This window comes from Numenius arquata, chromosome 6 (genome assembly GCF_964106895.1).
Source record: "Numenius arquata chromosome 6, bNumArq3.hap1.1, whole genome shotgun sequence".
NCBI classification, from domain to species: Eukaryota; Metazoa; Chordata; class Aves; order Charadriiformes; family Scolopacidae; genus Numenius; species Numenius arquata.
In genome coordinates, this window is record NC_133581.1 from 22,948,828 (window position 1) to 22,967,715 (window position 18,888).

Consider the following 18,888-nt stretch of genomic DNA (forward strand, 5'->3'; position numbering starts at 1 on the left):
TGCTCTCAGGTACAGGGTAACGCAAGAGAGGGACAGCGACAACCAAGCGCCATTTACGGCCACAGGTAGGAGAAAAGGACGCGGCTATGCCCTGGCCGCCTGCAGAGTTTATTACACGCTGCGACTCCCGCACCGCTCCTTGTACTCGACAACTGCGCACCTCAGCCGGGCGAGCGGAGGGGCGAACGGGACGACAACGCCAAGAGGCGCCCCGGCGCCGCCTCGGTTCTCGCGAGAGCAGCGTCGGCCATTTTCCCCACTGATTGGCGGTGGTGGAGGGGGCGGGTGCTGCCCTCGCTGGCTGGGGCGGCGGCGGAGGATGAGCCGCGGGCGTCCCCCCGCCTCCCGCTGCTGACGACGACGCTCAGCTCAGCCTGCTGCGGGCCCAGCGCCGCGCCACCGGCCATGGTGCCCAGCGAAGAGAACCAGCTCGTCCCCAAAGAGGTGAGGCGGGGCGCGGGAGCGTCGGGCCGGCCGCCGCAGGGGCCACCACCACCTCCCCCCCTACGGCGTGCGGGAGGCCCGCGGTGCCGGGGCCGGCGAAGAAGGCCCGGCCCGGCCTGGCTCGGCTTCGCTGTCTCGGTGCGAGGCCCTGCGGGAGGGAGGGCCCGTCTTTGTGAGGGGGATGGGCAGCCCTTGGCCCGTGGGGGGCTGGGTTGGGGGTTAATGGTGCTGTAGCGGGGAAAGGGTGGCTTTTCCGTGTCGGGGGGAGGAGGCTGGGGCCGAGCCTGGGCTGCGCAAGGCCCCAGAGGCGGCCGGAGAGTTGCACCTGTCTGTGTCGCGGCATGCGGGGAGGCTGGCCTGCGTGGCGGTGGGGCCGGGTCGGGCCGGCGGCGCCTGCGCTCGGCCGCGGGCCGGGCCGCTCCCCGTGTCAGAGGTCTTGTGCGGAGCCCTCCGGGAGGGCAGCCCGCCGCCGGGCTGGCGAGGGGGGCGGAGGCTCCGGGTGAGGGCCCTGAGCCGAGGGGGCAGAGAAGAGAGCAGGCCCTGCCGGCCAGACGGGTCTCTGAATGCCGGAGGCGTTCTCGGTTGGGGGATAAGAGGCCCGGCGTGCCAAATGGCAGCCGGGGGGGCCTCTGCCGAGTTTGTGGGGTGGCTCGGTGTGTCCCCGGCGCCGGTATGAAGCCGTGCAGAAAACGGGTGGTAGTGCCTGCAGTGGGGACCAGAGAAAATGTTGCCCGGTGCAGCAGTGGGTTGAGTTTCCTTGATTGTGGGCCCCTCGTCGCTCCTCTGCTGCAGGAGGAAGGGAGACGGCTTGTTTTTGGCCATAGGCTCAAGATAAGAGCCTGCGTGAAAGAGGAAGGCTAAGCCTCTGTCCTGCAGCGATAGGCAAATGACACGTGTCAAGCAAGAGCGATACTGTTAAGGGGAAGGAGTCTTCGAGTGATGGCGTGAAATGTTGGAAACGGTTATTTGTAGAGTAGTATTAGAGAAACTTTATTTCATGAGCTGGTACGCTTACATATTCAGCCAACCTTTTTGGTAGTTTTGCTATTCTGATAAATTACTCAAATCTTTCCTGTTGTTTTTCATCAAATGTCAGTGGCTTGTTGCATCTCCCTGTTCCGTTGTGTATTCTTACGAGAAGCTTCGTGAGGCAAGGACTTAAATTTTGTAGAGTTTAGCAAAAAGAGGTGGTGATCCTTAAGTGGTATCCTTGATAGAACTGTGAAACAAATACCAGTAGTGAATTTTAGAAACAAATTTTTTTGCATAAAATTGTACAGGTAAGTACAGTATGTATGTAGGACGAAGGTAAACTTTACCTTTTGTTTGCTTTGTTAAATCCTGTGGTTTAAAGGACTATGTTAAGTCTTTTAACAGGAAAGAGAAATCTCCAGAAACTTCAAATAAAGGATGGAGTGTAGTAGTTACTATGTTTAAATACTTGCTTTTAAAAAAAAAATCTCCAAAAACATAAGGTCAAGAATGGAAGATAGCAGCTATTATACTTAAATATTTCATTTTGAAAACAAACAAACATAAAGGACACTGGCAGGGGAAACGTTGTGGCATTAGTTGTAGTTAACTGGAACAGACAAGGTGATTAATAAAAGCAGCTAGCTGAGGCTGTTTCTTCAGTTATATGTATTAATAGTATCCCTGTTGGCTTTAAAGTTGTATTCAGAATATATGCATGATTCAGATGTGTATTTTTAACTGACTCATTGGACTAGGATTTTGAATGCACTTTTATCTGTAGGGAGGGAAGTGTGGGTAAAGGAAGATGAATACATGTTATAGATATGTCTCAAACATACAGTGTGAAATCTATGGACTTTTCACATTGCAAGTTGATTTTTCTCAGCAAGTTTTCTCAAGTTCTTTATTGTGCCCCCATTCCTCAAATGGAGGAGGAAAACAGATTAACTATTTTTGTTAAGCCTGTCTGGTTTTATATATGTTATAATGGAAGTTGATCTTCAGCTTTTCCAATGTTTTTCAGTATATCCTCACTTTTATTTCAGTGATAGGAAGTTTAACAAATCTTATGCTTCAGCATTCACATTAAGTCCTCCTGAGATTCATTAACAGTCTCATTGCAGGGAACACTGTGAGTTATGGGTAAACAGAATTCTCTAGGTCTCTGAGTTCTCAACAGCCTTCTAAATATTCCTATTACGCCTTTATCAGCAGCTGGAGGCAAAGCAGATCATTTGGAGTTTCGGTTTTGCCCTTTAGGGGTGGATAAATGATTACAGTTCATGTTTTTTGTCCCTTCCCAACAGGTTGAATATAGCTTGTATAGCCCTCACTTCTATAGCTCACAGTCTTTTGCTGTGCTGAAAATTAGTATAAAACCATAATTTTCCTTTGCATTCCAGCGTAAAAGAGCAAGAAGAAATGCAATGTTTGCTTTAGGCCAGTCTGGGGAATGACTAATGGTCTAAAGGAGTGGATGGGAAGAGGAGTTTGGTTCTTTTCTACAAGTGTATGTGATGCCATGGTAGATATGGTAGTAGGAGGTATCTGTAACATTAACAGCCTCTGTTTTAAGAATGGAAAGATAGGTATTAGGTTCATTATAACTCTTCAGTTTGTGTATATGTGTGTGTGTGTGTGTGTGTGCTAACAGGCACTCAGATTGCTGTTTTTAAAGTATATTGTGTGGATTTTTTCATGAGATTTTGTAAAGAATAACAGCCTGTTCTCATGGATACAAAATACTAGTAGTTCTGCTGCACTTAGAATATCTTTTAGTAGTCTCTTACGAAAAAAATTTTTTTGAACGTTGCATAAGTTCAGCTGCATCTCTAAAGTACAGGTAATCGGAGCCTTGTTATTTTATCTTCCTCATAACTTTGGCATAAAGTTCTTTTTCATTTGGAACAGATGTATTAAAACAGTTTCTAATAACTCGGTGTTGGGATTTCTTTTTATATTAAGATTTTTGCCCAAGTTATACAGGCATTTAGTAAATTGGTTCTTGCATCCCTACCAATGCCTAATGCTTTCCCAGCTATTTCTGTAATTGCGTGACCAATAATTCCTTACAGTGGGGGCAATATAAATGTCTGTTTGCTAGGTCTGGGGTTCAGTGTGAACTGGTCCATGTTCCTTTTCCTTCCGATCCTCAATTCCTCTTCTGTCTTCATCTGAAAGAGAAGCCATTCAATTTATTCTTCTTTTATATCCAATGAAACAGAAGGCATTGAGTAGCATACAGGACATTGCTGCACCCTGGTAGTAAATGCTAAGCATGTTCTTTAAAAGTTGCTTTGTTATTAGGTGTCAATTTTTCCCTCATTAGTCTAGTAAAACAGTAACCCTGGTGAGAGAGGGGAAATAGTAAAAATAGGATAATAATGGAATTAAGTGGAAAATGGTGCTATGGGAAGGGAAAACGCTTCTACGGCTTTCAGTGTTTCTGAGAGGAAAAGTAGGCCTGAAACTTATTTTGGGCAAATCTATCTCAAATAGAAAATAATAAAATGTTCTAATCAACACAGTAGATGAGAAAATTAGATGCATGTTTGTTTACTGGTAATGTAAATGAACTTTGCTAAGACTTTTCTTGAAAATCAAGATGTGTCAGAACTTAGTGAATATTGCCCAGAATCGGTCAGAATATAAAAAGTATGTTGTGCTATGAGGTTTTTGAATTATGTGTGCTACTAATTAAATAAATGCTCTGCAGATACTTTCTCAACATGTTCCAGCATGAACTATCCAAAGTACACCTGTCAGAATAAATATATATATGCTTGCTGCCATTAAATCAAAGAAAGTAGTGCGAGTTCTCTCTTGATTAACTAATGTGAATCTTTTCATACCTACACAGATGAATCCATTTTAATCTTCTGCAGTGAACGAATAAAGTAAGATTCTTGATGGGTATCTCTCTAACCTCTTCATTAGAAGAGCAGGAATCTGATTAAGATATTTTGCATTTCTGTTTAGTAAAGGGATGCTCTTTTTTTCAATGCTGATGACATCCTTGTTCTTACATTCGTCTGTATTAAGAGATTCTGCAAGTGGTTACAGCTTGTGTAATTTATCAGTTTTTCCTGCTTCCCTTCTAGTGGGCTCCAAAAGGTATGATTGTGAGAAATGGAGAAACGGACTACTTCATTGACTGAGCAGATATTCTGGAAATCAAATTCAGGAAACAAATAGAAAATCCACACACAGTTCCATCAAGTCATATATTCCTTGCAAATAGACACTTTCTGTATGGTATTCAGGTAGTAGTTTAGTTTGGTGAACAAGGCACGAGATTAGAATGCAAGATCTTTCCCTGCTTAGTTCAACCAGTGGGCTTCTCAGTCACGGTTTAGTTCCCCGTGCTATATACATCTGGATATTTAGTCTGCGGTATGAGAAAGGTGATCAGGATAATAATCCAATAGCAGCTTGAGATCATCTGATGAAAACTTTTTTCCTAGGAGGTACTGGCTACCTGTTAGGTAGCACTTGATACTGGAACCTCAGTCTTTAAATGCTGCTAGCTAAAGTTATTACTCAGTAGAATAATCTGACAACTAAACAAAGTATCGCTTTAATATTAATTTTTTTTCTGTGGGTAATACATTTTGAACTTCATCACAAACAAGAAATTCAGTTTTCTCTGGTGTTTTGTGGCTCACTGGTGATTAAAGTTTCTAAATCAAATGAGTACGTTATTTTAATCCTTGATTTTTTTTTTTTTTTTTTTTTTTTTTTTTTTTTTTTTTGTGCAGCTGCACAGTGTTTCTCAAACTAGTAATGAACTTTTTCCTGAGATGGGAAGTAGTTTTCTGGAGGCAGAGAATACTTTAAAGATCTGTCAGTGTTATGTTCTACACTGTCTTTATTGAGCTCAGGATTTCAGTATACAACAAAAAAGTTTCTAGTGCTTTGTTGCCATTTTTAGATAGGTAAATTCCTCTAATTCTATTTTCTATTGGTTTTAATACCTACGTACCTGTGTACCTTTAGATCAATGTGGTCTTGCATCATAGTTTTAAAATATGAATTGTCCTACCACACAAATACTGATGAAAATTGTTACTATCCAACTTCCTTTTTCTGATATAATGTGTTGATATTAATATACAGTTTAAACTTGCAGATGCATGCTGAAATAGATGCATAAATTGACTTTGTGTTACCTTTGACTTACAAGTTTTAGTTCTGTCAGAATTAAACTCAGGCGGGGGGGAAGGTATTATTTCAAACCTTTTCCCAAGTATATCACACTTAATACAGTAATGCACTAAAATATGTACAGATGTTCATATATCCAGTTACAGCTCTACTCTTTCCCTTGTATTTGAAAATATATTGGGATTTATGTAAGAAACTAAGTGTGAAGTTATGTGTCTAGGAAATCGAGTGATTGAGTTACATATACATATTCATATAAATTTCATAAATTTGAAAAAGTTTTTCATTCCTGTTGTGAACATTTAAAGCTGATATTTTACACTGTATCCCTTTGAGAGTTAATACAGTATACCTTCAGGTAAGCTGCCTATTTAGCTTTTTTTTTTTTGTCTTGAACAAAATATTCTCAAAACAATGCCACTACTAACTAAAGAACTGATAATTGAAAATACTAGTAAATTTTTTTGTAAACTTCTGATGAAATGATAACCAACTTGATTACAGTTTCAGCCACTGTGAAATGTGTGGTGTTTTCTTTGTTTTTGCAATGTTTGGCATGTAATCAACTTGCACAGAACAAACGGTCTTGCATAGCATTGGCAGATGAAATAACTTCTAAAAAGGACATGTCGTCCATGGTCTAAAAAATCAAGGGGTAAAAATCACTTAATTCAATTTAATCTTTGAGATTGTGACCACAAGGATACTTCAGGTGCTTCTGAAAATTGACAACAGATTTTTAGATTGGCAGTTCTGTGAATATCTTGTGCTGCAGTTCAGGTGTGTCTTCTCAATAATCAGATGCGATGAAAGCCTTTTAAGTAATATCATTATGCGTTAATTCCATAGGATTGGTGAATGCTCCAATTTTGAAGCTGTGTGAGAAATATACTTGATATACTATGAAAGTTTTCACTGTAAATAATGTCTGAAAACAGATGTAGATAGCATTTTTTTGAAGAATTCTGGCAAAGTACTGCAGAAGATAAAGGAGTGGAAGCCAAGTGTGTTTACTGCTTTGTATAGGTATGGTGTTGAGATCAGTAACAATGACTGAAAGGAAAGAAAAAAATAGCAAATATAACAACTTAAAGTAGTACCTGGTTTTTGTAAATACAATATTTTCATCATATGAAAAGTCATTTATTACTCATATAGGTTGTCATATATATACCTTCTATGGAGACATGCTTCAGAGTTCCATGTTCTCCCTGGAGCCCTTTGTGGTAGTGGTAGCAGATAGAGTTTATGCCCAGGTTTCATGGGTGCTTACGTTCTTAACTTACCCTTCATTCTCTGCAGTATTGCTACAGAACTGAATCACTGCTGACCCACCTCGCTACTCAGCTTCTCTTTATCTCTCTCCAGCAGCAGGTGGACAGTTTATAATTAGTTAGTAAAGAGTTAAAAAAAAAATTACCCCTGCATTTGCATCTTTTACTCTCTAAACTGTACAAAACTGTAATTTTTTAGCATACCTGTTGGTGATTTTTGTAGTGAAGTAAGCTTTCATTTCAAAATTGTCCAAAAAGAGAAAATTCTTACTATTTTTGCTGAGACTGATATGTTACGCTAAGATTGCATTTGTAACAATCCCACAGAAAGTCCTTCAGAATATTACCAGTGTAGGAAAATGTTAGAAAAAAGTCTTCTGGTAGTTCTGTACTTGAAGGAATGGAAGGCAAATGTGAAAGCACATCCACTGTTTTTGTGTCTCCATGGGACAAAAATTATGTGTTTCCAAGTTAATATATAAAAGTGCGGTAAGCGTCTCATGATGTTCCTGCATCTCCTTTTCTCAGATAGTTGTTTTTCTTTTTTTTTTTTTTTTTTTTTTTTTTTTTTTTTTTTTAAGGAAAAACAAGGAACATGGTGCTTAAGAAGGTGGACACAAGATGCAAACGGAAGGAAGCCAGATAAAGATGAGGCTGGTTCAGATCTGAATGTAAAGTTTGTACTGTAATGAATGCATAGAGGCTAGCAGATAGTTTGCAAATATATAGAACTTCATTTACATTTAATTCTCACCATTATTTTAGTCTGGTTACAAAAACCTTTGGAAATTAAATAATTCAGGGTTATAGGATGAAAGAAAATACAATCGGTTGAAATTATGACCTTTAAGAATAAGAGAGTGAAATACTCTAATTGTCCAGTGGTTAAAAGAAAACTATTTAGATTTTAAAACTCAGTCTGTTACTACTGTGGGAGTATTCTTTGTTATCCCTTAATTTCCTTAATTTAATAACAAGAAACTTCGTTAGAGTTCTTGTGTGATCTGTAGGCATGACCAGGAAATATTTGTACGATTTCCTTATTGACAGTTGATATGCTTGATATTTTAAGGGAAGTAATTAATCGTGAACCACCTTAATTTACCATATTTAAAAGACCATTAGGAGCTAAGTGTAAGAAGACTGGTTCTTCCAGACATTCTTAAGTAAGACGTATTTAAAGTACAGAACTTAAATGGAAAATAGCCTCTGTAAAACTGAAAAGTAAATGTTTTGATCTGTAGTTCAGTTGTCCCCAGACAGGTTCCCTACTGCCATATCATTTTCTATAGTCTTTTGAACACCCTGGATACAGGTACTTATCTCTGGCCCTGTATCAACTTTTTCTGAATGTCGTCTGTATTCTTTTATAAATGCTTTTTACAAATGACCCAGTAGTCCACAACAGTAGGAATAAACTCTCAAAGGTAAATGCTAGCCTCATAACATACTTTTTATTTCTGAGGCATAGTGTTATTTTTGGACATGTTTAGAAAGTTGGAAGTATTAGACTTTGAAGTCTAATAGTATGAAAATAATTCTTCCATATCCATTTTACAGGACTGGCAGTTAACAGCTGCCATGCAACTCTGTTTCAGTGATGCGGCAAACTCTTTTGTTAATTTTTTTGTTAAAATTTTGTTACTAGAGAACCATTTCTGAGGAAATGTTGTTCTTTGAAAACAACAAATGAATCCATGATCTATGTGAGGCAGAGAAGAGAGTAAAACATGTACCTCTTATTCCAAAAAGAACAAGATCAGAGGCCCTGCTATGGAATTTTATTTTGTACCTCTTCTCCTTTCTGCATTGGGTTGTCCACCATCGGGAAGCATTCTTATGGTTCAGTCAGCCAGGGCCATTAGTCTCAGTATGGCCTTGGCCTTCTTCCATGATCTCTAGCAGTTATCCTGTATCTACAGCTGGCTGGAAAATAGGGTGAGCGTCAGGTGAAGGCAAAAGCAAAAGGATTGCTACAGTAATGACACTTTTTGCTCTTCTAGGCCGTTCAAGATAGAAGGGGGAGTTATTACTCTTGTCCTGTGAGCAGCACTGACATTTACAGAGACTCATACCTAAGGATGGAGGGTGTCATTTTAATCTTTCAGAATACCAAAGAAAGTTTCAGTACATCCAGGTGATGTTGGTATTAAGTAATTTAAGTACATATAATACATATAATCCATGCATTTAAAATACTACTTTGCTGGTACCGTTATATCACTCGGTCCTTTTCCAGGAAAGTTAAGGATTCTGTTGAGAAGCTGGAGGGCTGACTTGGGTTAAAGCAAACGCACTGAAAAACCAACCAGAAATGATTAATTTTAAGAAGGATTAGCTATCTGAGCCTGCTTAGCATGTAACTGCATGACCATTTGTACCAGCACAAGAAAGGGGACAGTGTGGGGGTGGAAATAAGCAGGTGGGAGCAAGAGTGCTGCCTCTGGCAGCAGTTGCAGCTTTTCAAGCTTTAACTGCTTGTATAGCTGGAGTATTGCTGTGTTTGACGTTTTAAGGCTGCCGTGTATGTGTGAAGTGTTGTTAGTGTACTGTGAATTCCATGTTGAGTTTCCAAAATAGGTGGGTGTGTTCATCTTATTGTATAAGGGTATTGTAATTATTTTCTACTTGCAGTAGTCTTAATGAGGTATCTCATTCACGCTTCAATTTCATTCTGTTAAAGTGTATCAAACACTATGAGAGAAAAGCAAAGCTAAATGCCATGGATTGAAGTAGATTGTAGTAGGTAGTGTAACCAAGGACATACTGCTGAAAATGTGTGTAAGTGAAACAGTGAAGCAGTTTATGTGAACTGAAACAGATGAGGGTTCAAAAGGTTGAAATCAGAGTTCAAACTTTATAATGAGGAACATAAATGGACTAGCCTGTGTGTGGTTTTTTAAGAGTCTCAGATTTCCACTCTGACCATTTTCTAAAATACTTTGTCAATTTTTATTGACTCTCCTTTCCTTGCACTGTCTTTGAAGTCTCTCTAGCTGTAATTTTGGAGATGGGGAGGTTGCCTGAAATCTTTGTGATCCAGCAGAGGTGAATGGGTATTAAAAGTTGATAAGCAATGAGGACAAGAACACAAAAAAGAAATCCACATTTCGGTTATGCCGAATTTAAACAATAACGATACTGCTTTCAAGATATATTTTTTTTAAAATCACCCTGTTGTGTGTTAGCCCTGGTAGACAGCTAAACAGCATGCAGCCGCTCGCTCTCTTCCCACCTCCAGTGGGACAGAGGAAAGGAAGAGTAAAAGCGAGAAAACTTGGAGGTCAAGATAAAATTGTTTAATAAGTAAAGAACTGGAAGAATAGAGAGGAAAAAACTGAAAAGCAAGGGATGCTAAGGCAATCGCTCACTATGTCCTATAGGTACACCAATAACCAGCCAATTCCCAAGCAAAGATGGAACATAACTAAACCCCCTCTTTTCCCTTTTGTAGCTGAGCATGCTGTTATATGGCATGGAATATTGCTTTTGTTAGTTTGGGTTATCTACCTGGTTGTGTCCCGTCCCAGCCTCTTGTGCGCCCCCCAGTCTATTCACTGGGAGGGCAGAGTAAGAATTGGAGAAGGCCTTGACACTGTGCAAACACTGTTCAGCGAGAGCTAAAACGTTATTGTGTTATTAGCATTAGGGGCTTCTTTGAAGAAAATTACCTCTACCATACATAGCCTGGCCCACTACACATCCTTTTGATAGTTTTCCTTCCTGTTTTCCAGTCTTGTTCCTAGTCACAACAATAGACTGAAAGGGCTTCCCTAAGTCTTGTGAATCCTTGATATCTCATCCCTGGAAAAAAAAAAAGAAGGGTGGGAGCGAAGTTTCGGTAATTAGGAAAGTGATCAGAATCAGTGTGGATGGTATTTTGGGTTCGGTGTGATGTACTTTTTTTCTCGCTAATAATGGGACAGAAAAGCTCTAGTTTCACTAGCTTCAAAACACAGTTGTTGGATTTTGCCTGAAGCCTCTCCAGGTATAATGAAGAATTTGAAATTGAGGATAAAGTATGTTATTCAGGTGCTCACAAACCTGATACCACAAAGTCAGTCAGTCAGATTCAGAATTAAATGATTGTGTGTAAAGGTTGTTCAGAATTATTTTGCCTCGGGAAACGTTCCAACACAAGATATATCAAAACCAACAGCTCCAAATGGTTCTGTTTATTGAGACCTCCTGGGATCAGTGTTTAAAAAAAGTGTATTGTTTGCCACAAGTGTACTATAAAATACTCTTTTATTAAGTATGTTTTGGTTCAGGCATTTGTAACAGAATTCTAAGTGCACTGCTCCCTCATTAACTCAGACTAAGCTGCAGTGAGGCAGCTGTGTTGAGTAACAGCTCACAATGCTCTCACAGAATTAGCCTAGTAAGTTGTCTTTCAAAAAGAAGTTGCTTCTTTCCCCTAAAAAAATGCCAAATGTGAGTCTGATTTCTCTCTTCAGTAGATGAGTAACTACAGCTGTGCCCAAAGTGATGGAGACCACCTGCTCAATGCTACGCTCATTCTGAGGACCTTTATCATCCTTTTTTACTTCCCAGGGGAGTGACTTGCTCACCTGGCTATTTCAGGGAAGCTGGCCTTTTTAAAAGAGCTTTGTTGGGCTGGGGAAAGCATGGAGTGTGACTAGCCTCATTGGGGGGAGAAGGAAGTTGTGCATGATAAGGAGACTCTGAGGCCCATAGTTCAAAATATACAGGGCAGAGAGAGTTTTTTAGAGTGGAGATAGTAACTTAGCTCCTATTCTCCCCTTACTTGCTGTATATTTGAAAGGTCTTTTTCCTTTACGTTTTGTGCAGAATGCAATGCTATTGGCATGTATCCAGTGTGGTGTTTAATGGGGTGGACCTCTTAGAATAGGGGAAGGAATTCTTGAAATACGGTTTTAGTTTCTCAAGGAGCTGGTTTGATAGCAATTTGTATTTCTCAAACATACAAATATACTAAGAAAGAGAGTTGAAACAAACTTCTGTTCAGTTGAACTGCAATTAATGTCCGAATGTTTCTATGCAATGATACTTTAGACTACTTTTTTGTGATTGAAGATACCAAATTTCACTTTATACTTGTAATTGCTGGAAATGCATGCCAAATCGGTTACACAAACTTGGAATGTACATCCCAGACTTTGACCAGCAGTAATGTAATAGGCAGTAGTCATGTGTGTGCGTTTCTATGGTAGTCTTAAGTTGCTGAAGCTACATGAAGTTTGAGAATTGCTTAGGCTTAATCATCCAAGTAATTTTGTGAATGTAAGCATGATGTCTGTCATTGCCACTTGCTACTGATCTCTGTCTTTCCTCTGTATTGCAGTGATTTTTGAGAATTATTTATAGGGTGTGGACATGTAGGAACTTCTCTACTGGTGATCCTTTTAAGTCTCAATAGGCCATTAAATTTACTTGGCAGTCAAACTTCACACATCTGTTACTTAAAATCACAAGTTTAGGTCAAGAGTTTACTTACTGATTCATGCTGTCAATATTTTTGCCTGTTGGAAATACTGGAATTTGGAAACCTTGGGTAGAATCTACATGAAGTTTAATCTTACCTTTAGGTTTCGCTTTCAATCTCTGGAAATAGTTTTGTAAAAGAAATGAAGCAGGAGTTAGTCTTGGGAGAATCTTCTGTCATTTGAAAAATAAAATATGTTTGTATTGGTTTGTCCTCATAATGTTAGTAAAATGCTACTGTAGAATTTCAGTGAACTCAGTGATTCAAAGCTGAAAAATAGCAGGCTGCATCTAAGTGCAGTGCTAAAACCACTACAGTTTTGCATCTGAATATTGTTTTGACAGATCTAATAACACTGTTATTTTTTTGTTCCTCTATTTTCAACAAGTATAAAACCTATATGGTCAAAGCTAGTGTCTCAGTCTTGCAAATGGCACTAATAACAATGCTTTGTTTATTAGTATATACAGAATTGCAGCTTGGATTACTTCAGTGCTACAATATGCTTTATGCTTGGTGACTTACAGATGCAGACCTTTCATGTAAAAAAGATAAAATATTTTTTAGAAAGGTACATGGGGTTAAGTGCTTATGTAGAATGGTGTTCTAGAATGTCCACCTATGTCAGACCTGTGTCTTAATTGCATGTTTGTATTATAAAGAGTCTTTTGCAAGTCTGGTCTAATACGTAGTCAGAAATTTTCCACCCGCAGGTTTGGGAACGTCATCTCCTTTCTAGAAATGGAAGAGTGTAAAAGATGGAGTGACTTGGTGTGAAAGTATCAGTGTTTCAATATTTTTAAAAGGTTAACATTTGAAATTACAATTTAATTTAAATTTGATTTACTTCTAAAATTCCTGAATATCATATAAACAGTATAATTTGTAAATTTTATTTGTTTGATGTGTTATGTGGAATATTGAAAATCAACTTTTGCCATTCAGAATTTGTTTAGAGTGAAATATGTCTTGAAAATCTCCCAGCATTCCTTTTATGAGAAATGAAGAGCTGAGAACCCAGCATAAGAGAATTCTTATGAAAGAAGCAAACTGTAGATATTTGTGTCCCGTTCAGGTGATGCCTGGAGCCTACCCTCCCCTCCCACTCTCCACTGCATGCACCAACTAAAATTGCACAGTAGAAAATGACACACACACCCCTGTGTATACTGGACTTAACTTGCCTGTCTCTTGAGAGAAGGAATTCGGGCTAAAGTAAGGGTTCTTTGGAGGCATGAATTAAGAGGAAAATTGGAAGACTTAAGTCTTCAGCACAGGGCAATATACTGATGATGATCATAATACTGTAAGTGAGCAGTTTCAAAATTGTGTTTCAGGGATTCTATTAACCTTTAAGTCACATTAGCAAAATGTATGTAACTTTCAGTTGAGACTGGGTAGAGCTAGTAAGCAGCAAAACATTTAAATTGTAGTGGTGTTTTTCTGGTTTGTCTTTGTGGTTTTTTTAATTTTATTTTTAAAACCTGTCAAATCTGAAATTACAAACTGTGTAAAGAAAACAGTTGCTAGATAGAATTACTAATGGTGGTCTAATTTGGGCTATTTTTGTAAGTTGTTTGGTGGGGCAAATAGGGCACATCAGTAAAGGTTACAATTTATGTACGTTTAAGGTTACGTTTTTTTTTAATTTTATGTTTTGATAATCTTGACTGAGGGTGCAGTTGAAGAAATTTGGAAAAGAGCATTTAGGTTATTAGCATCTTCCTTCTCACTTCCATTTTTTTCTTTCTGGAAGAATACAGAGTGCAATGCTTCAGATTCAGAAACTACTTAATTTGATGTTTGTCCATAGGCAGAAAGCAGTTTTGTACAGGTAATGTTTATTGTTGCATTTTTGATGGTACAGCAGAGATACTAAAGCAGGCTTTTCTTAAGAGTGTTAGGAATAAGAATAGTCAGTAACTGCATCTCTTAATTACCCTCAGCTGAATACTTCAAAATGAGTTCATATTAATAAAAACTTCCCTATGGAAAATAATTCATGCATGAAGGGACAGTTTCATATGAAACTGGATAGCCTCATAATTTATAAATGCAATAATGAACTGAATTTCAGGGTTGTATCCTAATTTTGCACTTGAGCCATTTGAGGTAAAATATTTGCCTATGTCTAGAGGGCATTTTTAATATAATGGAGGAATTTGTTACTATAAATTTTTATCTTGATTTTTTTTGTTTACTTTTTCTTATCCATCTTTATAGATATCCATCTTTTATAAAAAATACCTTTTTTACTTTATGAAACTTAGTCTGTCATCACAACATAACTAACATTTTATGTAACGCTACTCCTATGATAATTTAAATGTTAAAATAGTGTACACTGTACTTCATGTTAATAGAGAACTTGTTAAAATATTTGGAGGCTATTCTTTTTAAAGTTATTCTGTGAATGGTGGTTTAGAACTCATTAATAATCTTTTACTTGTACTATAAAGCTGACTTTACAATAGTAAATTGACTTTTTTTGCATAAAGAATTATGACTTGTTAATTTTGTTTTTATATACTATAGGATATGTTTTGGAGTTGCAGACAAAGTATCTTTGCTGAAATGAAGAAGAAATTTTCACAGGTAGACAGATGAAATCAACTTTGTAAAATGATAACCAAGATATGTAGTTAGAGCATGATGCTGTCTGTAGCTTTTGTTTATTTCTTAACGTGAGCATGAGCTGTTGGAATTTTTTGTGCATGTTCTTGAATACAAAGATTATGTATGGTCTTAACACTAGAAGCTTCAAACTGAGTATGTGTTTATATGCTTTTAGGCTGGCATGTGTGGTTTTGGCCCTTTGTAGCTTTTCATAAAAAAAAAAAGAAAAGGAATCTTGTAGCTGTCCTAACATCAGATTATGCAATGACTAAAGTTAAGTTTTGTGTTTACTTTGTGCACTCAGTTTGATAACAGCCTCTCAAAATAGTTTAGAGGCCTATCACTGGCCAGTATTGTCTTTTACACTATTTTTATAGTAAAGTAGCCACAAACAAGATGTTTGTGGTGTTCTCTGGTAGTTCAGATGGTATATGCGAATACTTGCCATGAATAGGTTATTTTTGCTGTATCTATTTACTGTGAACAACTTGAAGCAGTGGCAGCGTGAATGATGGCTTAATACCCTTTGCTGTACTAACCCCGAGTTAAACCACTTCAGTCTGTCAGAATTATATCTGTGAACAAGGAAGAGAGGATTTGTCCGATGTGGAACATCCAGCAACCCAACCAGCAAATCTTCTGTAATCTTCTATAATTTGTTCGCTTAATGTTATTTCCATCCATCGGATACTGTGTGTCTAATTATTTTCAGTAGCAACTCCACTATGAGTCACAACTGATCCACTATCGAAGGTAGTGGAGGAAGTGTGAGTAGGAGGAGTTGAATTTATAGGTATCTTCTGTAGAGTAGAGAGGTGGCGAGCTAAGGTGTTAGTTATGTAAAGGCAATAGGACAACAAGAGATTGATTCTCCAGCGGAGAACTTCTATTCCTGACATGCTTGTATACAGTAGCAGGTCAAGTTGCAGGATCAGTGCGAATTGTTAAATCTGAGTTAACTTACATTTTCCTTGATGAAGCTGTATGAATAGTAGCAACTGCCTCTTAGCATCTCTGCACTGTTCTACCGTTGCTGGGGCATCTGGGGCATTAGGGTAGGTGACCTTATGAGTTTGTTGAGTTTTGGCTGCTGCTCATTTCCAGTGGTCTACTTTCTTGATTTTTCTGAACTAGGCCACAAGCTTCATCTTCTCTTTTGTAACCACGCAATGAAAGAGACAAATTGTGTGTGTGTTGTTTAGCAAGAAAAAATTGAAGAATGAAGCTCTGCTGGGAAATTTAAAGGAAAGAACCCAGGAGAAGTAATAGTGAAATTTAATTTCAGTCTACTCAAGTACAGCCTTGTGTGTCTCTGTGGGAACTGTGGATGAAAATGAGGATATAATATCAAAATTACTTTGACTTCTAAATTGTTTGCTTCTTAATGTGTCGTTAATGTTTCAGGAATAGTTTTGTCTGTCTTCTTGGAAAGTACTTCATAAACCTAAAATTCTCCAGTAAAGACTAAATGTATGAAGATCAAGTGTTGCAGATTTGCTGGAAATGGAAATTTATGAGCATGCAGTTAATGAAGATTTCAACACAGGACGTTACATTTGATAAACACAGAGAAATTGGACTTTAAAGTCTTAAGGAAAATCACAGTCTAAAGCAAACTAGTGTAATACAGTTTGGGAGGGGAGATTATTTGCTCTTCTCTGACGAATCTTTTCTGATGATTGTAGCAATAGACGCTGTAGTCAGCTAATGTTTTATTTTATAGTTGTGTGAAGACTGTCAACTGGTCTTGAAATTTTGTAAAATGAAGGGATGCAGCATGAGCTAAAACATTTCTGTTCCTTTTTAAAAGATTTTATGATGTAAGAGCTCTCATAAGGGACTATAGCACTTTGATGGTGGTCATGTGTGTTGTGAGGCTGGTTGTGTAGAAATACAAGGGATGCTGAAGTTCTTTACATTTTCTTTAATTCTTTATTCTCTGTAAAAAGCTTATGATGTGGCTGACAGTTTTAGCATGAACACAGTTCTTGCTCTTTATTAATGTTTTCACTGAAAATCATGATAGCACTGCATGTATCTTTACCTTTTTAGGCGATGTGCACTTTAGCCATGGACTGAGATTTGGGTGCTTTGATGTGCATTACTAATGCTTTCTGTGTGTTACAAGTTGAAAAAGCTGAGTCCTTGGGAACTGATTAATCCCTTTACTGACCTGATGCTTTCTTGTGTGACCCGAGTTTAAATTAAAAAAACTAAATAATTAGTTATTCCTGATCATTCTACAACTTGGGATAATTGAGAGAATTAATTGATTGTGCTTAAAACTTTGACTTCCTGGGTTTTCAGGGTTGGTAAAATGCCATTTTCTTGGCTTGTCTGGGTCTGTGAAATTTTATCGCTATTCCGTTGCCACCTTTATTCAAGATTATCAATGTATCTGAAATCAGAAAAGTAAAGTTGCTGCTAAAAATCTCTTTACTTTGCCTAGTAGCCACTTGGCAATGTTAATTTTCTAACTCTGTTCAGGCAGAAGAATTTCTCCTGTGACTCACACAACAGTGGGTTTAGTAGAAGAAAGGTGGTGTCTTGATTATGAAACTTTTTTTTGTTTAATGGTCAGCTTCCAAGATGATTTGGAAGCTTGCAGATCTCCTGGGTTGCATTCCTAAAAATCACAAAAGGTATACTTATACCTCTGCAGGATTTATGATCATGTCAAAGCAAAATATGAGCTTGAAGTGGTGATTTGAAGCACTCTACTATCTGTTTACTGGCTGAAATTTTGTGCAGAACTTGAGCATTTTCTACACAGTAATCCGCTCACCCAAATTCGTTCTTGTTCTATGAAAATTAAACTTCTTTTTATATAGGTGTCCCAAAACTGGAAGGTTATTAATTTTCTTATGCTTGCTTTCAAAAATACAGTCCAGTTTTACGATTCCTAGGTTGTAAAAGTATACCACGTTTTACTGCTGAGGTCTTGTTTTGATTTTTCAACTGAACTCGAAAATGTTCTTGGCTTTACTCATTAATTGTTGCCTGCTGTCATTTCAGGTGGAAAGTGCTGCTGAGGAACCCAGGGTGCTGTGTATAATACAAGATACCACAAATTCCAAGACGGTGAATGAGCGTGTTACCTTGAACCTGCCAGCTTCCACACCACTTAAAAGGCTGTTTGAAGATGTGGCTTCAAAAGTGGGCTACGTGAATGGAACTTTTGATTTAGTGTGGGGAAATGGAGATAATGTAACTGATACGGTATGGCAAAGTACTTTTTATTTCCTCTTCATAGCAAAGATTTGTATCTTCACATTATAGAAAAGTGCTGTCTGTATGGTGTAGTGCTCATTTAATTCCTGTAAAAATTTGCAGTTGGTGCACCAGAGCAGATCGACACCTCTCTTGATTTGGCTGAATTTTATTTTGTGTTATATCTACAATTTAGTCTCAAAATGTGCTCTTAATTGATGTGTATTTAATCATTAAACAAAAGAAACTAATATGATCATTCAGAGGTAATGCTACTTTTCATTATCAGTGCGTTTTTTTTAATGATAATACCCATAGTTAACCCCTCTATTTCCTGTGGTCTTGTTTGAGAAATGTTTTCTCATCAACAGAAGCATGCTGTGTCGTGGCTTTTCATGTTTCTTATACCTATTTGAATTTATAATACAAAAATGATCATCATTATTATTATTATCATCATCCTCATTATCATTATTATTGTTTCTGTACTTTATTGTAAATCGGTGTTGATTTTAGTTAATGTGGTTTCTATAGATGCACCTAGAAAACTTTGTAAGATTCCTTAAGACATAGACGTTAGTTTATTTCTGATCATGTTTATACTTGCTCAACTTTTTTTCTCTTTAAAAAAAAAAAAAGTGTGCAAGCTATATGGGACCCTAGATGGTTTGATATTCTGCGAGAAACTTGTAGACAGTGTCTTGACTCCTGAATAGATTAACTAACTTCTGAGTACTA

The 18,888-nt window shown here is 38.0% G+C and overlaps 1 protein-coding gene across 4 annotated transcripts in view; it reads left to right on the forward strand.

Moving 5' to 3' along the window:
- Window positions 1–249: 249 nt before the first annotated feature.
- The window catches only part of USP47 (ubiquitin specific peptidase 47), a 57,630-nt gene continuing 38,991 nt past the window's right edge, over window positions 250–18,888 (forward strand). The window contains exons 1-3 of one of the 4 annotated variants that reach the window (XM_074149323.1): window positions 250–444; window positions 14,860–14,919; window positions 17,956–18,159. In XM_074149323.1, the coding sequence (XP_074005424.1) occupies window positions 406–444; window positions 14,860–14,919; window positions 17,956–18,159 (303 nt within the window). In that variant the 5' untranslated portion in view covers window positions 250–405. Of the gene's footprint in view, window positions 445–12,072; window positions 12,123–14,859; window positions 14,920–17,955; window positions 18,160–18,888 lie in introns of those variants that run through there. The other 3 variants (XM_074149321.1, XM_074149322.1, XM_074149325.1) reach the window with 3 other exon arrangements.